The 25,197-nt window shown below is 38.0% G+C and overlaps 1 protein-coding gene across 1 annotated transcript; it reads right to left on the bottom strand.

Annotated features, from left to right (window-relative positions):
* Positions 1–4,742: 4,742 nt before the first annotated feature.
* Positions 4,743–24,991, bottom strand: LOC142166301 (1-(5-phosphoribosyl)-5-[(5-phosphoribosylamino)methylideneamino] imidazole-4-carboxamide isomerase HISN3, chloroplastic-like). Its single transcript, XM_075225178.1, has 9 exons — positions 24,755–24,991; positions 18,448–18,646; positions 18,300–18,373; positions 13,305–13,512; positions 9,511–9,596; positions 6,625–6,726; positions 6,131–6,264; positions 5,540–5,588; positions 4,743–5,101 (listed from the first exon to the last, which is right to left on the bottom strand). Exons 2-9 carry the CDS (start codon positions 18,527–18,529, stop codon positions 4,919–4,921), a joined length of 918 nt encoding a protein of 305 aa, XP_075081279.1. The 5' UTR covers positions 18,530–18,646; positions 24,755–24,991; the 3' UTR covers positions 4,743–4,918.
* Positions 24,992–25,197: the final 206 nt, after the last annotated feature.

Below are 25,197 nucleotides of genomic sequence, written 5' to 3'. Positions count from 1 at the left end.
AAAGAAAAAATAGGCATCTGTTAGAAGTAGCAAGATCTCTTATGTTCACCATACATCTATCAAAACCTTACTAGGGGATACTATTCTAGTAGTTGCCTATCTTATCAACAGATTGCCACTTAAACCCCTTAATTTTCAAAGTCCTCTGGAAACTTTAAAGGGGAAGAATGAATATATTGTTCCTCCAAAGGTGTTTGTGTGTGTTTGCTTTGTCCACACTAGAATTTTGGGAAATTTGATCTTAGAGCTATAAAGTGTATTTTTATTGGGTATTCTCCGACACAGAAAGGTTACAAATGTTATCATCCTCCCTCTAGGAGATCTTTTGTTTGCATGGATGCTACCTTTCAAGCATCTGAGCCATATTTCAGTATTACCTCATCACCTCTCCAGAGGGAGATCAGTAAGGAGCAAGAGGTAATTCTACCTAGTTCCATTATTGGACCTCTTGATGGCATTGTCAAAGGAGAAAGTGAAGTTTGAGAAAGAATTCAGGGGGAGACTATTGGGCATATGGATAGGCCTGATTTGAAAACTTACTCAAGAAAAAATAGAGCAGAAGAAGCCATCATGCAATTTGCCGAAGCTAAACCTTCTTCTACTGGTGAGTTATCTATATTTCCTAATGAGTTAGATGAATCTATTGCTCACAGAAAAGGAGTCAGATCTTGCACAACCAAATACCCTTTATCTAATTTTGTCTCCTGTAATTCTTTGTCTCCCTCCTAGAGAGCCTTTGCCTTGTCTATTTCTTTTGTGCCTATTTCCCAGAATTGGAGGGATGCTTTTGTAGATCCTAAATAGAAGCAAGCTATGATTGAAGAAATGAAGGTTTTGTCAAAAAAGAGACTTGGGAACTTATCACTTCACCACCAGACATGAAGTTGGTTGGCTGCAAATAAGTCTTCACTGTGAAGCACAAAGCTGATGACTCAATTGAAAGATTCAAAGCAAGATTGGTGGCTAAGGAATTCACTCAGACTTATGGAGTGGATTATCAAGAGACATTTGCTCTTGTTGCTAAAATGAACACTGTTACAATTCTTTTATCTTATGCAACTAATCTTGATTAGGACTTGCAACAATTTGATGTGAAGAATGCATTTCTTTATGGAGACTTAGAAGAAGATGTGTATATGGAGATTCCTCCTAGATTTGATACTGCACAGAGTTAAGGAAAGGTATGCAGATTGAAGAAAGCCTTATACGGACTAAAGCAATCCCCCAAAGCTTGGTTTGACAGATTCAACAAAGCAGTGATCTCCTTCGGTTACCAACAAAGAAATGTTGATCACACCCTCTTCATAAGACATCAAATGGGTAAACTCACTCTTCTCATAGTTTATGTTGATGACATAGTAATGACAAGAGATGAAAAAGAGGAGATGTCTCGATTGAAGAAGTTGTTGACACATGAATTTGAGATCAAAGATCTAGGAAAATTGCAGTACTTCTTGGGAATTAAGGTTGCTAGATCCAAAAAAGGAATCTTTATTTCTCAAAGGAAGTATATTATGGATATCTTGAAAGAAACTGGTATGACAGGTTGCATACTCGTAGAATCGCTCATTGAAAGCAATCACAAGTTATAAAGCGGAGTTAGAGAATTAGTTGATAAGGAGAGATATCAAAGGCTGGTTAGAAAACTTATTTATCTCTCCACACTAGACTAGACATAACCTATTCAGTTAGCTTGGTGAGTCAGTTCACGCATGATCCCCGAGATCCTCATATGCAAGCTGTCTTTCACATTTTGCGGTATCCAAAGTATGCTCCATGGAAATGTCTACTTTTCTCCAAACATAATCACCTACAAATTGAAGCTTTTACAGGCGCAGATTGGGATGGACTCTAGATGAAAGAAGATCAACATCCGGACTATATGCTTGTAGGAGAAAATTTGGTTACTTGGAGAAGCAAGAAGCAAAGTGTAGTTGCTAGATCAATTACGGAGGCAAAATATAGAGCTATGGCCCAGGGTGTTTGCGAACTGCTTTGGCTACAAAATCTACTACAGGAATTGAGACCGTATGAAAAAGAAAAACTTTCCTTCTACTGTGACAATAAGGCTGCCATCACTATAGCTCATAATCTAGTCCATCATGACCGAACAAAGCATGTGAAAATTGATCGACACTTCATCAAAGAAAAAGTTACAACTGGTGTCTTGAGTTTATTTCATGTGCCATCAGAAAAACAGCTAGCCGATGTGTTTACCAAAGGTCTCAACAAACGAACTTTTCATACTTTGAGTTGCAGGTTGGGCATGTGTGACATCTTTGCACCAACTTGAAGGGAAGTGTTGATTAGCATGATTTAAGGAGACTTGATTTAGGAGTGTTGATTAGCATGATTTCAGGAGATTTGATTATATTTAGTAGATCTGATTTTATTCTAATTTTATTTGATTTGATTTGATAGCTGGATTGATTGTATAGATTTATTTTATTTTCTTAATTAGCATTAGGAGCTTTGAACAAATTTTCTTGCTCATGGGAGGTAAATATATACAGAAATACAAGAACATTTTCTTCTTCTCAAAATCTACAAAAAGTAAGCATAGGGTAAAAAGTAAACATGGGTTAATTTTTTTTGTTTTTATAGATATAGCAACAGGAGCATTGAAAATGTGAAAATTTGTCTCCACATATAGTCTGGACATAATTCTTTTTTTTTTTAACAATAATCTTCATTATCTTCAAATATTGTGTCGTGATCTAAACCTGCATTGAACCTGTCTTCAACATCGCTCTGAATCATTGGCTCTGATATCACTTATTGGTATCGAAATAACAAATCAACATGTCAAAGCTTACAAAGCAAATACTGAACAATGATAAATCCGACAAGAAAAATAATATTTTAATATGATTTGGTCAATCGATTTACATATAATAAAAGTAATATAAAAAAACTATCAAGAGAATAGTCTTCCCCTAAACAAGACTCTTTTAATGGGATGTTATTATAATATTGTAGCATGAGAAGAAAAATCTTTAGGGAATCTTACATATATGTCCTAAATAAGTTTCAACGTACCAACCTCTAGCCATTAATCATAGATTTACCAAAACTAGCCAAACATATATAAATATTGAAAACCCAAATAAATAAAGTTCTTTCTCTCCAAGAATCACATGCAAAGATCTCCTTCCATATTTTTAAGTGTGATTAGCAACATTAGATGGAAGACGTAAAGAAAATTTCATGGTTGGGGTAGCAAATAAGGAGATGAAATACAAAAAAATTATACATACAAGATTCCAAAAATCTACGCAAAAAGGGATATTTTTCAATAGGTATGGTTGAAATTCATTGAAAACATATGGATCAATCAATATACAAAATTTGAGAAAGATTAGAGGTGATTTGGACTGATTTTGTATCAAAATTCGTAGTGAAAATCAAGTTTAAAAAATTCTTTTGCGACACAAGTATCAAACATGTATCACGCATGTATCTCACACATAGATATACATGTGATACACATTTAATACAAATATGATACATATGTGATAAGCAAATGATACATAGTGTGATACACATCAATTTTTTTCATGTTAATCTTCTAATTCGAATTTTCAATTCAAACCACCTCAAAACTCTACCAAATCATCCCAAAACTTAGATTCAAGCTCCTTAGGATGTACCCAATCTATTCTAATAACACTCACTCAAAAGAAAACAAAAATTTGACCTTTTTGCTACAAATAACTAATTGGCTAATATTAGTAATATTTTATGAATTGGCCAATTTTTATAATAAGTTGCTTATACATAGACATAGTTTTCCAAATTTTTAATTTGTAGAAGTGTGAAACTTCTCCTCTAGTAAAAGAATATGTCAAATATGAAAGAGATCTTTATTTTTCTTTTAGGAAAAGTAAATCAATTATAGTTAATATTATGCATTTTCTTCAAGTAAAAGAAAATTCCTAATATGATTTTTATTATAAAAAAAAAGGCAAACTCTAACAATCCTTCCATTTGATCAAAGACATTGGAGCCGACGTAATTCAACTTACTCAAAAGGAGAAAAGCGTCAAGCATCAACAACTATAGCTCCAGAAGGCTCTACTTCTGTGAGTTTTTAGCGAAGGTATTACCTATAATGAGTGAAAGTAGTTGTCAACGCCTCTTAGCTAAGATCAGCTTGCTTAACTAGTAAGAAATTTCCGTAATTTGTCTCAGTAAACAAGGAATTTTGGTCAATCTAATTCTAGAAATTGAAAAATCAAGCCTCCACTAATTTGGCTTTTAACTAATTAGTCAACATGTTAAGGAGTTAGCACACCAGATCCATTCAAAAACAAACGACACAGTATGATGCATTGAGACAGTCCAAAATGTTGATAGCCTAATCAAGAATAAGCTATATCTAATTCCAATAGTCAAAAAGCAGACATCATGAACAAAAAGGCAGATTATTGCTGACATCATTATTATGACAAGTGAATAAAATCAAATTTGACAGTCGAAATTGAGCAACTTTACCCTCCGTAAAAACATTTGATCTAATATTACCCCATAGTTAGGAAAGTCTCATCTTCACCCTTGACCTTTAAAGGAACTTCAACTTGACAACTTCATGGTAATTTTAAATCATAGTAAAAGGTGGAGGGAAAAATTCGGACACGTGGAGTCCATCCATTTCATGTTGGAGCTCCATTAATAGTAAGGGCAAACACGAGTTGCTAACGATAAGGGTATGAATGAACCAAAAGTGTAATAGTGGGCAAAATTGAGCAACTTCATATAGTACATGAGCAAATTTTGACCTTTCTGACAATAGACATTCTTGGGCAAAAAGAATTCAAGATCATAATTCATATAGCATCCCCCTGACAATCTCATAATCTGAAAATTACATATAGTCTATCATCAGCTCTAGATTGAAGTCTGAAAGTGCAATGGGAAGTTAGGATGCCTTTGCCAAATAATACTGCTGTGAATGCCAAGCCACAACATCTTTGTATGATAAGTTACCTCCGAATATATTCAAAGCACTGCCTACGGTGACATCCACACGCCCCATGCCTGCAACTTTGATATTTTCCAGATCATCCATTATAGTAACACCTCCGGCATATGTTACAGGAATCTGATATGAACATGATGATAATTAGGTCACATAATATATTAAAGAAATTGTATGTTACCAAAATGAAAAGCATAATAGCATAGTACTAAGCTGCTACAAAGGTAAAATTGTGCAATGAAAGGTTCAATAATGTTTCATCATAGCCCATACATGCATTAGGCTTGAGATTGCACACATCCTCTCAGGATATTTCTGCATGGGAGCTAAATGAGTATTATAACAATGTAACAGGTCTCTGCGCTTAAAGACAGATCATGATTCGTCAACCTTTCTAGATAGTAAAAGCAAATGAATGCAGGAAAAGAAGTGTTACTGTCATGTCTAGATGAGCGCTGTCTAATGCAATCAATTTATACCGTCCCAAAAAATTGAGTGAATTAAAAAAGGATAATGGGGAAAACATGTACATATAGGTCAAGAATCTTGTCAGGCACTTACAGAGGAGTACTCGCCAAGCAATGCCACAAGTTCCTCATCTATTCCCAGCCTGAGGTACAAAAGAAGTAGAATGTCACGTTTGCTTAATGAACAGTGACACAAAAGCATGTCCAATTTAACTAATCCATTGTTCTTCATATTAACATCGCATTCTAGTGTGTTATATTTTGAGAATGCTGCAGAAGGAGATACATGTAGCAAAATTCAAGATCTTCACTTTTTCTTTCCAGCGTTACTCAACAGCCAACAATTATAGTGGATTACAACAGCATACTTTTCTTCAAGCAGAGACAAATCAAGACATTTAGTATGCTTATTCAGAATTGTTGCTAGGGTAAACGGTTTGCCTTCAAAAATTACGGGAACAGTTGACATGGTTCTCTTTTCTCTTTCTTAAGCATATAGGTAATAGCTGAACCAAATTTGTTTGGGATTGAGGAGCTGTTCGTTGATTTCTTAAGCATTTTTGGCAGTCCGACAACTTGCGCAGTTTTTGGTCAAAATACCAAGCCATAGAACCTTTCATTATCACATCTATTTTAATTGTTGTAGCAACTCAACCAAGGGATAAGATATTGTGCTGGGACTGACTTTTTGCCTTCAACATCAACTCCATGAACCAGAAACTCATCAGCATACTGCGCAAGAAAATCCAGAAGCTTCTGATCAAGATGTACATCACTGAACTTCTGCCATCTGTCTGCAACAATTACATATTCACCCTCCTGCATGCCATAATTTCAGGTCATCGGGGAGACTTATATATGATAGAAGAAAGGAAGCATGAACTGAGTCAATTGCACAAATTTAATCAACGAATCCAGCGTAAGCCAGTCTCATTAACATTACCAATTTGGATTGCCTAGTTCAATAAGAAACATTCTGCAAGTAAACAAATTAGCTGTAACCCTTTAAGAATTCTTGTTTAATCCTATTCTGACATGGCCTGAAATTTTCTTTAGCCTTGCCAGGAAAAGAAGAATTCATACAAGATAGAACAAATTTCCTTAGGTTCCAGCAAAAGAAGACAACTAATCTATTTAAAAGCAAAAAGTGAGAGAGAGAAGAGGAGAGAACAAATTTACCTTTTTCCGGCAACTAAGATCCAAAACAAGCCTTTGTTTTCCAACAACACGAGAGAGTTCCTTCAGTCTCTCAAGGTCCATTTGCCCATTGTTAAAAACATACTGCATTTTAGTCAAAAAGTATCTAATTAACAATATCTATATAATTTATTTTCTTTGGAAAAGAGCCTTTGATGCCCCATTCATCAAGAATCCAATCGAGTAAAAGAAAGGGGAAACTACCAGCTATGTCTATTTATTAGTAGCTCATTACAAAAATTGGCCAATTCATAAAATATTACTAATATTAGCCAATTAGCTATTTGTAGCAAATAATATCAAATTTTTGCTTTCTTTTGAGTGGGTGTTATTAGAATAGATTGGGTACATCTTAAGGAGCTTAAATCTCAGTTTTAGGATGATTAGGTGAAGTTTTGTGGTGGTTTGAATTGAAAATTCGAAGTAAAAACTGAACATGAAAAAATAATATGTGTATCATACTATGTATCATTTGTGTATCACATATGTATCATATTTGTATCAATTGTGTATCACATGTATACTTCTGTGTGAGATACATGCGTGATACATGTGTCGCAGAAGAATTTTTTTAACTCGATTTAATTACGAATTTTGATACAAAACAATTCCAAATCACCTCCAATCTTCCTCAAATTTTGTATATTGACTTATCTATATGTTTTCAATGAATTTCAACTATACCCATTGAAAAAGTTTTTTTTGTTTAGATTTTTGGAATATTGTATTTCATCACCTTATTTGCCACCTCATCCATGAAATTTCCTCTCCGTCTTTCATCTAATGTTGCTAATCGCGCTTAAAAATATGGAAGGTGATTTTTGCATGTGATTCTTTGAGAAAAAGAACCTTATTTATTTGGTTTTTCAATTTTTATATGTACTTGGCTAGTTTTGGTAAGTCTATGACTAATGGCTAGAGGTTGGTAAGCTGAGACTTACTACCCTAATCCTCGATCTCCACACCTTCCTATCAAGGTCATGTCCTTGGTCAGTTGTAGCTGCGCCATGTCATGCCTAATCACCTCACTCCAACTCATCTTCGACCTACCTCTACCTCTCCTGAGGCCCTCCACTGTCAACCTCTCACACCTCCTTACTGGGGTGTCTGTGTTTCTCTTCCTCACATGTCCAAACCATCTAAGCCTTGCTTCCCGCATCTTGTCCTTAATAGGGTCCACACTCACCTTGTCCCAAATAACTTCATTCCTAATTTTGTCTAACCTAGTGTGTTCGCACATCCATCTCAACATTCTCATCTCTGCTACCTTCATCTTCTGGACATGGGAGCTCTTGACTGGCCAACACTCAGCCCCATACAACATAATCGGTCTGACCATTGCTCTATAAAACACACCTTTAAATTTTGGTGGCACCTTCTTGTCACACAAAACACCGGAAGCAAGTCTCCATTTCATCCATCCCAGCCCAATACGATGTGTGGCATCTTCGTCAATCTCCCATCCCCCTGTATAATAGACTCAACGTACTTAAAACTTCCCTTCCTAGGGATGACTTGTGAATCCAGTTTCACCTCCCCTTTCACTCCCCGAGTTGCACCACTAAACTTACACTCCAAGTATTTTGTCTTGGTCCTGCTCAACTTGAAACCTTTAGACTCCAGGGTCTGTCTCCACACCTCTAACCTCGCGTTAACACCGTCCCGCGTCTTGTCAATCAAAACAATGTCGTCTGCAAATAACATGCATCACGGCACCTCCCCTCGGGTGTGACGAGTCAGTACGTCTATCGTCTATCGTCAGAGCAATAAACGAGGTATAACATCAATTTCTCTACAAGACTTGGGGAAAAAACCCATCAAAGAACACAAGAAATTCAAAGGAACTCATAATCCCTATGCTAATGTTATACAATTCATTTTCAAAGCTTTTTCCTTTTCCTGAATTTATCTACTGTTTCTAGTACTTATTAATGCTGCAGATTTCAAGGTTCTATTCTGATTTGGGATATTAAGGCGCCGTTGTCGGGTATTTTGGGATTTAATACAGTTCTCTATAGCAAGTGTTGCTCAAACAGACTGGTTCTTGGTTAAATTCCAAATTATTTTCTGGTCAACAGGTTGTGTTTTGTCGATCAACCTTTTTTTTTAATAAGTTGGCAATTAACTTCTATAAGATAACTGATATCATCCTTCAGTATCAAGAACAAAAGGTTAACACAAAATGCTTCGTAAGGCCCTCTCCTCACTCTCGCTAGCCCCTACCCCAGCTTCTTGTAATTTCTCTCTTTTAATTCTGCAACTGATGCTGTTTCAACAGCATTCCTGCAGCCCAACCACCTTCAAACAGTAATCTGTTATTACTTTCATCGTTTGCTTCCAGATCAATCACATGTTTGCTTTAGCTCTTCCATCGCATACTAGTTTGCTTCCAGCCAATACACATGTTTATCATAGTTATACCAATCCCAAATTTAACCTTTTAGAGCTGGAAATAATGGCTCCGCCAGAATTTTATTTGATCTATTAGAAAAGTGCAGATGCACATGCTGATTCAGATTAAGACGGACAATTACTCCTCCATGCCCTGCCCCATCCAACCAACAGACATGGAGAGAAGTCTGGACTGTTTAGTGAATACACACTACTATGAAAATATCAATTCAAGGATTAGAATAGGCCTCCATCTGCTTCCATTCCCATGAAATGTGCAATATTAGTATATCAGAAAGAAATCATATTCAATGTGGTAGGCATTTAAATCTCTTTATATCCATGCAAATTGTACAAGTATTTTAATGATCTGTAAGCTCAAGAGATAAACAACAATTGTAGATCCTAGGAAAATGTAATATGAAAGAATGGCTCAAAAGATTGCTGCTTAACAAGAAATTACTATTGAAAACATACTGATGTGACAATGACATGGCTGGCTCCTTCTTCAATGTAACTTAATGAATTTTCCGATTTGATTCCACCTCCAACTTGCAACCCACCTAGATTTTTTTTTATCCTCAAAGGAGTTCACCAGAGGAAAAAATCTGTGAGATGAAATATAGTATCAACCCTATTCTAAGATGCTACTGATTCCAGTAACAGAAATCAAAGTAAAGAGTTTCTTGGTAAAGTTGTAATCGAGGGGGTCAACAGCTTAAATTTCAAATGCAGTTAGATAAATGTATCAGTAACCAAGTAATAATGAGGATTCGTGCTGCACACTCCAACTACTTCAGTATAGAGTTTAATTGAGTCAATTGGTGCCTAAACACACAATTTAGATAAGCTTGGTCTTCCAGGAAAATGGCATGATAGATAAAAATGTAACATGGAATTGAAAGAGCGTGGAGGAGTCTGCGCTATATGAAATACCAAAAAGGTGCAAGGCAAGCTGTAAATAAAGATTGTGAGACCAGAAAATGTGAGGAGCACACATATGGACAATATCAGAAATAAGCACATCAGACAAAATGCAGAGTAGTATCACAAGGACATGGTGATCACAGAGTAGTATCACAGAGAGAGAAAGAAGGATCTGCACATGGTGTTTATTGACTTGGAGAAAGCGTATGACAAGGTTCCTAGAGAAGTTCTATGGAGATGCTTGGAGGCAAAAGGTGTGCCGATTCCCTATATTATGGCGATTAGGGACATGTATGATGGGGCTAAGACTCGGGTTAGGACGGTAGGAGGCGACTCTGAGCACTTTCCGGTTGAAATGGGATTACACCAAGGCTCTGCGCTCAGTCCATTCTTATTCGCCCAGGTGATGGATGCGTTAACAAACCATATACAGGGGGAGGTGCCATGGTGCATGCTATTTGCCAATGACATAGTTCTGATCGATGAGTCACGAACCGGTGTTAACGAGAGACTGGAAGTTTGGAGACATACTCTTGAGTCTAAAGGTTTCAAGCTGAGTAGAACGAAGACGGAATACTTGGAGTGTATTTTCAGCACTGAGCCGGGGGAAGTGGGCGTGGATGTGAGGCTTGAATCACAGGTTATCCCAAGTAGCGGAAGCTTCAAGTACCTTGGGTCAGTTATCCATGGGGGAGGGGAGATTGATGAAGATGTCGCACACCGTATTGGGGTAGGATGGATGAAGTGGAGGTTAGCATCCGGAGTTTTGTGTGACAAAAGAGTGCCAACAATACTCAAAGGTAAGTTCTATAAAGCGGTGGTTAGACCGGCCATGATGTATGGGGCGGAGTGTTGGCCTGTTAAGATCTCACATATCCAAAAGATGAAAGTAGCTGAAATGAGAACGTTGAGGTGGATGTGCGGGCACACCAGGATGAACAAGATTAGAAATGATGATATTCGGGAGAAGGTGCACGTGGCTCCCATTGATGACAAGATGCGAGAAGCGCGGCTCAGATGGTTCGGGCATGTAATGAGGAGAAGCCCAGATGCTCCAGTGAGGAGGTGTGAGCGGCTGGTTGTGGAGGGCACGAGAAGAGGTAGAGGGCGGCCTAAGAAGTATTGGGGAGAAGTGATTAGGCAGGATATGACGAGAATTCAGATTTCCGAGGACATGACACTTGATAGAAATTTGTGGAGGTCGAGTATTACAGTTGTAGGCTAGGAGCTAGTTGAGTCTTGCGTTACTTTGTTCCATTGTGAGCCTAGTCTGGTAAGGTTTTAATCGAAAATTACTAGGGGCATTGTCGTGTCTTAATATTTTCTCTTTTCAGTGCTAGATCTATTTACTAGCCATCATTTCTGTCTTGTATTTTTCTTATGCATTTTAGGTTCCTATTTTTCCTATGATCTCTATGGTGAAACTAATATTCTCCCCTTTTGTTTTTCTTGTTTTTCTTATTATCTTGAGCCGAGGGTCTTTCGGAAACAGCCTCTCTACCCCTTTGGGGTAGGGGTAAGGTCTTCGTACATACTACCCTCCCCAGACCCCACTTGTGGGATTTTCCTGGGTTGTTGTTGTTGTTGTATCACAAGGACAGAATGAGAGAAGGTGCTCTGAAATGGTATGCCCAGTCTTAAATCAGTCTTCACATGCATCTGCCAATTGGGGTGGCAATATGATTGTTAAAGATGATAAAAGCTAATAGAATAGACCAAAAATCACATGAAACATAGTTATCTCAAAAGACCTTACAGTCTCCTAAAATAAATGAGAATTTAGCTAAAAACATAATACTGTGGAAGCAGAAGATCCATATGAGCTGCAACTAGTTGGATTAAGGCTTAGTTGTTGACTTTTATTACACTTAAATTAGGTACAGTGTTTGTTAGGATTCTTCTTATTCTGGTTAGAGATGCGTATGTTCATATAGGGATAAGAGTGAGATTTAGCAAATTTTAGAGAACCAACAATCTGTCTTCTATTATTGAGCATTGGAATGAAATAAATCTACATATAGTGGAAATGATACAGCGGAGCCCAACTTACTGCTTTTATTTTTTCTTGAGCCGAGGGTCTATCAGAAACAACCTCTCTACCTTCTCAAAGTAGGGGTAAGGCTACGTACACACTACCTCCCCAAATCCCACTTGTGAGCAGAGGCGGATCTAGGATTTTTAGTACATGGGTGCATTACTAAAAAAAGGAGGAAAAATTGTATTAAGTGGGAATTGATCTCTATTCCTCTTGGTAAATAACTCAACCTTCAACCAAGTGCACCATTCAACCTTATTGGAGCAGGGGTGCCAATAGTTAATATTATATTAAGTTTAGAAAATATATACATAAAATATCTAATTTTGCGAAGAATCCATGAGTTCACTTGCCCCATAGTCTCCCCTATAAATCCGCCCATGGTTGTGAGATTACACTTGGTTTGTTATTGTTGTTGTAATAGCAAATGCGCATGATTGTGATACTCAGATATAGCATCTGCGGCTAATGTGAAGTTTGATAGAAGTTTTCTAATAATACTTTTAACAGTCTATACCAGCATCAAATCCTACGTTGCTCGGACTCGGGTGCGGGTATCCGATACGGGGACGGTTCCGAGTATCGGATTCGGAAAAATCTAAATTTTAAGATTCGGGGGTGCGAATCTGGATATAGATATGGGTGCGGGGATACGGCTAAGAAAATTCAAAATAATAAAAAATAGAGCTATAAAAATATTGTAAATATTGAGACTACATGCTAGGTCTACATGAAGTACAAAATCAGAACATGACACTTTGAATTTTTGGTTTCTCCGACACACAAAGCATCAAATATGAGACAAAAATACTACAACATTGAAGTATGCCATTTTCCATAACTTAAATCTGTTTAATTTTTGATTTTGAGAAATCAAAATCTCAATCTTTCTCCCAAATTTGTCGATGGACTCCGGTCAAAGTGTCCGAAGTCGGTTGACCGTATCCGGGACGTTTCCCGCTCCAGCACCCGTCCAAGTCTCGTATCGGGACGGGGACGGCACCAAAATTGAAGAGTCCGTGCAACATAGATCAAATCACATCCTCCTTTTTAGAAACCTCAAAAAGTAAACTCTTAAAGATGGTGCGAGCAGTATGCTTAAGAGTAATTTGATTGATTTCAATTTGAGAAGCTTGTCTCACCAAAAAAAAAAAAAAAGAGAGAGAGAGAAGCTTGTAATCTCTATAACATCAAAAACTAGAATAAACAGAGATATATATTGTTATGACGCAAAGGTCAGACAAGAAATATTGGAATGGCAAAAATGACAATTACTGTTAAAGGAGCAAGAAAAAAGAACACTAATTACCAGGGTAAGCATGCAATGCTTCAATTGCAGCTGATATGCTCAAAGGATCTACTCCAAGCATAATAACATGACCACCTAAAAGTCCATCATCTCTGTAAAGCTTCGCATATTCTGCAGCTGATTTATCAGATTCAAAGTTAGTGACCAGACTCGTATTTCCCTCCTTAGAATCTCGAAGAGTGGATCCAACAATTTGTTTAACTTTTCCCTGAAACACAACTTAATTTTTGTAAGTATTCAGTAGATTGAATAATGTGAGCTTAGTAACGCAAATTCTGAATCAAGTGCAACTCTGACCTTGTCAAGTAATCATCACAAAGTCAAAGGATTTCTTCACCTCCTCTAACATATACATACCTATTTTAACAAGTTTCAAGTATGAGTTATTAGCCTAAATGACTACCAATATCTTTTGCACTTTTTTCTTAAAATTTCTTTTATCTTTTTTTTTGACAAGGTAAGTAAGTTTTATTAAAGAAAGTACCAAGATGGTACTGCCAATAAATGAATCTTTAAAAGTCTAAAACATCTGAGAAATCTTCTACTGCCCTCTCCTTACACCAGTAAAACAAATTCTCTCCGCATTTATACTTCACAGCTGCTATCTGTTTCATTTCTCCATCAAAACACCCCCTATTTCTTTCCAACCATATACTCAATAAGATGCATAAAGGAGGTGTTCTCCGAATTTTGTTATTGCTTCCTCCAATCTTCCTTACTTGCCAGCTTGACAATAAACTCTGCACATCTCTTGGCATCACCAGTTGCACTCCAAACATACATAACAAGTCTGTCCAGATCTACCAGGAGAATTCACTGTAAATCAGTATGTGATTGTTGATTCTACTTTCTTCTCACACAGATAACACCTGCTGCATATTATAAATCATCTCCTCTGGAGCAAATCTTGAGTTACACAGGCATTTCTTGCAGCATTCCGGCAAAAGAATGATACTTCTGATGGTGCTTTCGTTTTCCATATCATCTTCCAAGGCAATGCCTCCATCCAATTATTCAATTTTCCTGAAACACGTTACAGCAGCTAATACAACAACAACAACAACATACCCAGTATAATCCCACATAGTGAGGTCTGGGGAGGGTAGTGTATATGCGAACCTTACCTCTACCTTGTGGAGATAGAGAGGTTATTTCCAATAGACCCTTGGCTCAGGAAAGCATAAGCACCACATTAATGAAAAGATAAATAAGAAAGGATAACACCGAGAAGCCATGTAAAAGCAACATAAATAACAACAAGATAGTAAGATGACCGAAATACAAGAAATGATGGGTAGTTACCAACAGAATACAAGAGCACATACTAAAAGTAGAAACAATGCCAAACTACCTCCTAACCTACAACTCTAATGCTCGATCTCCACACCTTCCTATCAAGGGCCATGTCCTTGGTCAGTTGTAGTTGCGCCATGTCTTGCCTAAACACTTCTCCCCAATTCTTCTTCAGCCTATATCTACCTCTCCTTAGGTCCTCCAATGTCAACCCCTCACACCTCCTTAATGGGGCGTTTGTGCTTCTCCTCCTCACATGTCCAAACCATCTAAGACTCGTTTCCCGCATCTTGTCCTCAATAGGGTCCATTCTACCGAATAACTTCATTCCTAATCCTATCTAATCTGGTGTGCCCGCACATCCATCTCAACATTCTCATCTCTGCTACCTTCATCTTCTGGATATGGGAGCTCTTGACTGGCCAACACTCATCTTCATACAATATAGTCAGTCTGACCACCGCTCTATAAAACATACCTTTAAGTTTTGGTCGCACCTTCTTGTCACACAAAATTTCGGAAGCAAGTCTCCATTTCATCTATCCCGCCCCAGTACGATGTGTGACATCTTCGTCAATCTCCCCATCCCCCTGTATAATAGACCCAAGGTGCTTAAAGCTACCTCTCCTAGGGATGACTTGTAAATCCAGCCTCACCTCCCCTTCCACTCCCTAAGTTGCACCAATGAACTTACACTCCAAGTATTCTGTCTTGGTCCTGCTCAACTTGAAACCTTTGGACTCTAAGGTTTGCATCCACACCTCTAACCTCGGGTAAACACCGTCTCACGCCTCGTCAATCAATAAATATCCTCTGCAAATAACATGCACCACGGCAGCTCCCCTTAGATGGGGCGCGTCAGTACGTCCCTCACCAGGGCAAACAAAAAAAGGGCTGAGTGCCAACCCCTGGTGCAACCCCATCATGACCAGGGAATGGTCCGAGTCCCCTCCCATTGTCCTCACCCGGGTCTTCGATCCATCATACATGTCTTTAATCCTAATGTAGGCCATAGGTACACCTATAACCTCCAAACACCTCCAAAGAACCTCCCTCGGGACTTTATCGTAAGCCTTTTCTAAGTCGATGAACACCATATGCAGGTCCCTCTTCCTCTCCCTATAATGTTCTATCAATCTCCTAACAAGGTGAATGGCTTCCGTAGTCAACCGCCCAGGCATAAACCCGAATTGGTTCTCGGAAATCGACACACTCCTCCTCGCCCTTAGCTCAATCACCCTTTCCCAAACTTTCATAGTATGACTAAGCAGCTTAATGCCCCGATAGTTGTTGCAATTTTGGATATTACCCTTGTTCTTGTACAAAGGAACCATCATGCTCGACCTCCACTCTTCGGGCATCTTTTTTGTTCTAAAAATGACACTATATAACCTAGTGAGACACTCCAAGCCCGCCCTACCCACACTCTTCAAAAACTCCACCAGGATTTCATCTGGCTCGGTCGCTTTGTCCCTACTCATCTTACGCATAGCCCCCATGGCCTCCTCAACTCTAATCCACCAACAATACTCAAGGTCACAATGACTCTCAGAGGATTCCAAATCACCCAAAACGATGTTTTTGTCCCCCTCCTCGTTCAAGGGACTATGGAAGTAAGTCTGCCATCTACGACGGATATGCGCCTTATCCAGCATAACTCTATCTTCTCCATGCTTGATGCAGTTCACTTGGTCCAAGTCACGGGCTTTTCTTTCTCTCACCTTGGCTAGCCTGAACAACCTCCTATCCCCGTTTTTACCCTCAAGTTCTTCATATAAACGACCAAATGCTGCAGTATTCGCCACCATAACTCCTAACTTCGCCTCCTTCTTAACCGACTTATACCACTCCGTATTCGACCTCTTCTTCCCCTCGTCTATGTTTCCACTAGCTTCATATATGTTGCTTTCTTGGTTTTCACCTTTTCTTGGACCTCTCCATTCCACTACCAGAGTAGCCCTTCGAGACCCCTAATACCTCTCTAGCAACTTCCCTAATGCACTGCGCGGTCGTGGTCCACATAACGCTCGTGTCCCCACTACTCCTCCAAGCCCCCATAGTCAACAGCTTAACCCCCAACTCCTGCGGTTTGTCTTCTGTCAAGGCTCCTCGCTTGATCCTTGAACATCGCCATCTTCCTCTTGTTCTCAAGGTCCATGACTAAGAGCCTATGCAGGGCCGTGAGGTTCTTACTCGGGATGACATTGCAATTTGTGCAAAGACCTTTATCGAACTTCTTGTAGAGTAGATAATCAATTTGGGTCCTGGCCACCGAGCTCCGGAAGGTGACCAAGTGTTCCACCTTCTTCGAAAAACTCGAGTTTGCTATGATCAAATCAAACACTCTAGCAAAATCCAACAGTGAAGTTCCTTTGTTTTGATCTCCAAAACCGAAGCCACTATGCACATCATCATAACCCCAGATGTCGCTCCAATGTGGCCGTTGAAATCTCCTCCAATGAAAAGCTTCTCAGTGTGTGGTATTCCACGCACCATCTCATCCAAATCCTCCCAGAAATGCCTTTTGACTTCCTCATCCAAACCTACTTGGGGGCGCTGATTATGTTCAAAGTAAATCCACCAACAACTAGCTTAATAGTTATCAGCATGTCGTTCACTCTCCTAACCTCCACCACTAGTTTCCGGCGGTCCTTATCAGCCAAAATACCTACCTTGTTCCTGCCCCCTGCGCTCCCAGGATACCATAGTTTAAACCCGTCCACATCCCACGCCTTAGCTCCTACCCATCTAGTCAGTAGTCTCCTGGACATAAGCTATATTAATCTTCCTCTTCTGGAGAATCTTCACTAACTCTATAGACTTCCTAGTTAATGTTCTTATGTTCCAAGACCCAACTCTCAGCCTAGTGGATCCCTTAGCTCTTTTACCCCCATTGCCCCTTGCCCCCGCACCCCCTCCCCCGCGGTGACCTCCCCGAGGACAAGACCTTACCCTATCATCGTTCACCAAAGCCACTATAATCTAAGAGACACTACGCAAGCACTACCCCAAAACAAGCGACGAATTAAAAATAAAAGAATATAATCTACAACTAAAAGTCACTAAAACAGGCGACGAATTAAAATACAAGAAATAAAAGAAATATAATCTACAACTAACGATCACAAAAAAAAAGGCAGAACTACTACAGAGTAAATTGGAAATGGTGGTATACGCGAAAGCAGAAACAAACAAAGATTCAAGATATATAAAGGGGTAAGCAAAGCTCTTGCTAATGCAACGTTACAGCAGCTACCAACTGTAGAATTCCTTTTATTATTTGCCAGCCACACCTGTGTATCTTTCTTTCTACTGTCCAGCTTGAAGGGTTCTAAAATAACCAACATATGTTCTCATCGAAACCAAAATATCACACTATTCTTCCTACATTATGACAGTTTATGTGGCACGATTTAAGTCATTCTATCAGTGCTAGCACGTGAAACTTGTAGAACTAACTTAACTTTAAATATGTGTAACAAAAAGACTACCAAACCCCTGCATTGCACTCATCTAACATAAACCCTAAGAAAAATAGACTAACTATCCCTCAACTAGTTTCACAGCTCACTTTAGGGAAGAGAAAGAGAGAACCAGGCATTAGGCCTTTCCAAGTTAAACTTAAACCTTTAAAAGATATACATAGCTCAAACTAGGGATACCGAAATGTAAAGGTAAACCATAAAAAGGAAAGCACTACACCTTGTGTATGTCAATGCAAGGGCGAAACTTAACCCCACATCGTATGGACAGTCTCTGAAATCCTATATGAGAACCTGCATAGTTCGAAGCAATAGAATATATATCACTTCACCTGATACAGCAAATGATGCTATTAAATAAGACATACCATAAGGAGGCAAAGTCATAGCGGGCATGCAATCTTGCATTCTGCTAAGAGCACAATATGCAGAGTTGACATTTCTCCCCATTAATAAATTGTTGAGATGCGGTTGGAGTTGCTTGAATGCTCTGCATTCTCAAATTAGCTTTCAACCGAATGCCTATCCAATATATATTTTTCAGCTAGTTTGCTTATTTAGAGTAGCCTGGATATAGACACGAGAGTCGTTATAGACACAAAAAGCTTGAAAATTAATGGTATAAGATATAGATTGGACACAACATTATCTTTAACAGGCAGAATAAATCACCCTAAATACCCTTATAATAATAATAATTTTACAGAATCGTGGATATGTCCTTGCAATTCAAAACCAAGAACCAAAGCTCCTATATAATGAAAATCCTAGAACAAATATTAACCATTACAACAACAACTAAGCTCCAATCCCAAACAAATTGGAGTTGACTATATGAATCCGCACAGATCATCTTACTCCCATATAAACTCATCTCAAGTTGGGGTCGGCTATATGAATCCTCACTGATCATCTCACTCCATATAAGCTCATCTTAAGTTGGAGTCGATTATATGAATCCTCACTATGTTACTCCATATAAACTCATCTCAGATCAATAATTATACAAATAAAATAATGACAAAAATTAAAATGAAAGTATTAGAAATTCTTTATAATTTCTACTAACGTATAATCTTAACCATTAATGGAAAAAAATCATAAATGTGTTCCGAATATATTAACCATTAATCAAAATGAGAAAGAACGAGTGCCAATGTATTTCAAATACTTTGTATGCGATTTTCATTAGATAGGGGGTCGAAGTATTTGATATTAAAACAAACAGAGTGTACCTCTGACCAAATAAATCAATATAAATTGAGTGAAATAATTACAAGGAAAATTGAAATTAAAAGATAAAATTTTCTATACTAGAGTTTATGGAAAAATAAAAAAGAGATCAAAAGAGATCGAGGAGCCAACAAGATACCATTATTCGGAATTGGTTGTACTCATTTCCCCTTTAGGGGTTCTAAAAGATATATATATATATATATATATATATATATATATATATATATATATTCTTATTTTCCTACTTAAAAGGTTTAATCACACCTGAAGCTTTCCAATTTCATGTTCAAAGGATTTGAAACTTTCTTACAACATATTACACCCATTGCTTTTCTGACCACTTTAACATTTGAAAGAAAACATGGCAAATATATTAGGTATAAACAGCTCTAACAAGATTTCTAATCAAAATTTTCAAACAAGTGCCCACGAAAATATTTATTCCCTTTTTTAAATTCCACAAAAGTTAATATATATAAATCTTATTTCTTTAATTTCACTTTTCCGTTTGATTACTTTACTTCAATTTATTTTAATCAACTTATATATGGATACAATTTCTCTATTTCAAAACCTAACACTTAATTTCATATATAATAGAAATCCTATAGCCAATATGTTTGTGTAGCATTTCCATTACACATTGGGTTTGTTAGAAAAGTGCCTCGAATTTTCTTTATTCAAAACTTGGCAGGTTGTTTAGTGGCAACTTGTGTGCAAGTTTTACTAAGTTAACTTGCAACTTGTTCATGTTGGGAGCAAGCTCCTTAGCTGGAAGTTCGAGGTGAGGTGGAGAAAGCCACCATACCACCGAATTCCCAGTAGATGCATTGTACTGCAAACCAAGAGAAGGTTCTATGCTGCTATAATAAAAATGGAAGGTGGAGTGCTGATGCAAGGATGTGTAGATTCACAACTCAGAAGAGTTCCTAAAAAGGACCATACATAGGGAGACACAGTTAGGAGAACTCAAAATAATTCCATGATAACAGAAGTTTCCATGAAGTTGGGGAACTTCCAAGTAATATGAGAATGAGTTGATCCACCGTAATAGAAATTCAAGCCCAGGTGGAGATTTGTTAGAAAAGTGTCCTGAAGTTTCATATTCAAACCTGGCAAGTTGCTTAGTGGCAACTTGTGTGCAAGTTATACTAAGTTGGCTTGCAACTTGTTTATGACTTGAAAAGTTTTATTTAGCAATCTCTTATGATGTAAGAGATGACTTAAGAAAGAGGAAGAAAAGTTCAAACTGATAACCTTCGGTGAGGTCAGCGATGAGTCACGCAGGAGGAAGAAAAGTACGAATTAGTAACCTTCAGTGACGTATGCGATGACATAGGCATGAGGTTATCAAATGATAACATCAATTCATTACGTTGCAGACAGGATCAATAGATACTGTTGATTAAACAAGACAACAAAATAAGATAGTAACGACCTTAGAGAAATAGCGACACTGAGATTTACGTGATTAAGCCATTTATGCTTATATCCACAAATAAGGAGGAGAAATTCCACTATAATAGAAGTGTGTACAGAGAGAATACAAATTAGAGACTCCACTTTAGTTTGACAAGGAAATGCCAAGAAAATATCTTGCAAATCCAGTCCAAGGAAATTACACATAAGTGTATCCCAACACTTCTCTAATATTTCCTTTCAATTCTACCATTATACTTCACAATTCTCTCTACTACCTTTAATTATAGAGAGAACACTCTCTACCTCTTTGTTATTCCTATAGAGAACTATACCTCGTTGATCTCAATAATTCCAAATGAAAGAGCAGCGCCCTTTATATAAAAGATGAAATCTCATTGGCTTATGTCTCGCTAACGTCACTGGAGGTTACCTATTCAAAGTTTTCTTCCTCCTGATTGCCTCCACAATGACATCATCTTATCAATTTGAACTTTTTCTCTTGCTTGGGTCATCTCTTACATCATAAGAAGTTGTCAATTTTAAACTTTTCAAGTCATAAACAAGTTATAATCCAACTTAGTACAACTTGCACACAAGTTGCACCACTATATAACTTGCCAATTCTAATAGAAAAGATTCAGTACGTTCTTTTAACAAATGTCCTGGCTTGAATTATCTAATACAATGGATCGGTTCAGTCTCTATCCGCTCTTACTTGAAGCTCTCTAACTCATGGGAATGTTTCGATCTCTCTAGAATTGTGCATCGTAGGCAAAAACTTTCTTATGAACTCCTCTGTGTTGTACACCTACACATACTTCAGTGCGTCTGTACTTAATAACCATACTATTCTCTTGGCCGGCACTTCAATTTCTGTATTATGGTAGCTTACTCAATCTCCAATCGAACTTCCCATCAAGAAGTTCCCGCAAAGAAGCAAGCCTTTCAATCTTAAACTCTATAGCGTTCACCTATTGAATAGATATCTAAACACCTTATATATGCCGTAAAAAGGTCTTTACCTTCCATCTATTGCAACCCCAAGATTGGTAGGTACACAGGGAACTCATATTCCCTCATCATATTTTATTGTTAACTATTAGGAAATACACAATCAAAGTGTATCAAAACTTGTGAACCTCACCTTAATATGAACACAATGCATCAAGCTCTTATACCAATTTGTTAACCGCGGACACGATCAATTGATATTTTTGATTGAAAAAGACAACAAAATAAGATAGTGACTGCAACAGAAAAATAGTGACACCGAGATTTACGTGGTTCGGCCAATTATGTCCATGCCCGCGAAAGGAGGAGAAATTCCACTACGATAGAAGTGTGTATAGCGATAATACAAATTAGAGACTCCACTCTAATTTACCCAAAAAATACCCAAAAGTATATCTCAGAAATTCACTTCAAGAGGAATTTCACACAAGTATATCCCAACACTTATTTCTCTAACATTTCTCCCATTCTAGTTTACAATTCTCTTTACACCTTAAAATTGCACAGAGAACTCTCTTTACCTCTCTATTGTCCTACAGACGACTACATCTTTCTGATAGAGAATGAAACCTTGTGCTTATGTTATTGTTGACATCACCAAACGACATCAATTTGAAATTTTCTTCCCCCTACTTGAGTCTTATAGGCTGCCAATTCAAACTTTTCAAGTCTTAAAACAAATTGTCAACCAACTTAGTATAACTTACACACAAGTTGGCACTAAGAAACTTGTCATAGTTGAATAGAGAAAATTCAAGACACTTTTCTAACGGGGCTAAGTTTTTGTTTCAAACATGTGACGAAAAAAATATTTATTGTAAACATATCGTAAAAGCAACAATTATAGGGGTATCAAGTTGTTGAGTCGCACTATGAAGGTTTGGGAGAGGGTAGTGGAGGCCAAGGTGAGGAGGTGCGTGTCTATTTCCGAGAATCAGTTTGGATTCATGCCGGGGCGTTCGACTACGGAAGCGATTCATCTGGTAAGGAGATTAGTGGAGCAGTACAGGGAGAGGAAGAAGGACTTGCATATGGTGTTTATTGACCTTGAGAAAGCGTACGATAAAGTCCCGAGGGAGGTCCTGTGGAGGTGTTTGGAGGTTAGCGGCGTACCAATAGCGTACATTAGGGTGATTAAGGATATGTACGATAATGCTAAGACTCGGGTGAGGACTGTGGGTGGTGACTCGGAGCATTTCCCTGTGGTGATGGGGTTACACCAGGGATTGGCTCTTAGCCTATTTTTATTTGCCTTGGCGATGGATGTACTGTCGCGACACATCCAAGGGGAGGTGCCTTGGTGCATGCTATTTGTCGATGATATAGCGTTGATTGACGAGACGCGAAGCGAAGTTAACGCGAGGTTGGAGGTTTGGAGACAGACCTTGGAGTCTAAAGGTTTCAAACTGAGTAGAACCAAGACAGGATACTTGGAGTGCAAATTCAGTGACGGGACCCATGAAGCAGACGTAAAGGTAAAGCTTGATGCTCAAGTTATCCCCAAGAGAGCGAGTTTTAAGTATCTCGGGTCTATTATCCAGGGTAACGGGGAGATCGATGAAGATGTCGCACATCGCATCGGAGCGGGATGGATGAAGTGGAGGCTCGCTTCCAGTGTTTTATGCGATAAGAATGTGCCGCCAAGACTTAAGGGTAAGTTTTATAGAGTGGTGGTTCGACCGGCTATGTTGTATGGGGCTGAGTGTTGGCCAATCAAGAACTCCCACATGCAGAATATGAAAGTAACAGAAATGAGGATGTTGAGATGGATGTGTGGGTGTACCAGGAGAGATAGGATTAAGAATGAAGCTATCCGGGATAGAGTGGGAGTAGCCCGTGGAGGACAAGATGCGAGAGTCGAGGCTGAGATGGTTCAGATATGTTAAGAGGAGAAGCATTGATGCTGCTGTCATGAGGTGTGAGAGGCTGGCCATGGAGAGTTTGAGAAGAGGTCGAGGTAGGCCTAAGAAGTACTGGGGAGAGGTGATTAGACAGGACATGACGCTGCTTCAGCTCACTGAAACATGACTCTTGATAGTAGGGTGTGGAGGTCGAGGATTATGGTAGAAGGTTAGTGGGTAGTTTTTAGTTGTTCACCAATAGTCTTAGTAGCATGCATGTCCCTTCATATTCTTAGATTTTTATTACGTTATGTGGTTTTGTTCGTCTCGGGTATTGTATTCCCTATTGCTATTATTTGGTACTACTTATCCTTTATCTCTCCCTTTTTCTTTTCTCTTCCTTCTTTCTTCCTTCCTTGTTTTCCTCTTCTTTCTTCTTACCCTTCCTGAGTCGAGGGTCTATTGGAAACAACCTCTCTACCTGCACTAGGTAGGGATAAGGTCTGCGTACAGACTACCCTCCCCAAACCCCACCTGTTGGGATCATATTGGGTTTTTTTTTGTTGTTGTAAACAAATCGTAAAACTTAATATATAAAAATTTGATTGCTTTAATTTCAATTTGCCTTTTGACTACTTTAATTCAATTTAATTTAATCTACTTATATATGGATACAACTCCTCTATTTTAAAACAAAACACTTAAGTCCTTATATAATAGAAATCCTATGCCCCATATATTTGTGTAATATTTCAATTATACACGGGGCTAAGTACTTATTTGAAATGAAGGAGTGTGCCCACATATACAATGTATAACAGATACATGAATGTCAAGAATAATTTACTTTAATAAACATAATTCTCATTTTAGCTAGATATTCTCAACAAAAAAACTCATATTAGCTAAACCAAAAGGAAAATGCAAGATAATTATGATAGGCAAAAAGACGTATTCCTCATACTACATCCAATTATCAAATAACTGCAATATAATTAGCAGCATAAATATCACATTACATGCATGGCTGAAAATAGCACAATACTTAAATGTGATAGAAAGAAATAAAATCAGAATAGCAAATTCAGAAAATTGAATAAAAGATTCGCTATACAGAACCAGAATGAGAAGAAAAAGGAAGAAGAATAGTGTGGAGGAGAATTACCTCCACCGACTTGTGCACGTCTTAGTCGCCGCAGCAGTAGGAGCCAGGCAAGTAGTTTCTTTGTCCCTCCCAAAATGCCTCCGGGTTGGGAAAGCTTTTTCCGATTTTTTTAATCGGATGTCCTGGAAGGAACAAATTTCGATTTTCTATTAACTTCTTTTTGTCAAACGCGCAGAAAACATTTCGTTTGAGTTATAGCTTTGTTTTGCTTTTTGTGTTTGTTATTCTTTTGTTTGAATTACGAGAAACTTTCCTAAACCACTATGTTTTAGTGGTTATTAGCTAGTTGTAGTTGTTATTTATTGTATTACTTTCTATAGCTATATTTTCAAGCTACAGTAGCATTTTAAGACGTGAAATATGGGATTACAGCTAGACAGATTTTTATATTCACGGCGTGAAACAGGGGATTACAACTAGGCAGATTATTGTATTCGACTATA

This window comes from Nicotiana tabacum, chromosome 11 (genome assembly GCF_000715075.1).
Source record: "Nicotiana tabacum cultivar K326 chromosome 11, ASM71507v2, whole genome shotgun sequence".
Taxonomy (NCBI): Eukaryota; Viridiplantae; Streptophyta; class Magnoliopsida; order Solanales; family Solanaceae; genus Nicotiana; species Nicotiana tabacum.
This window is presented reverse-complemented; position numbering and strand designations above follow the sequence as displayed.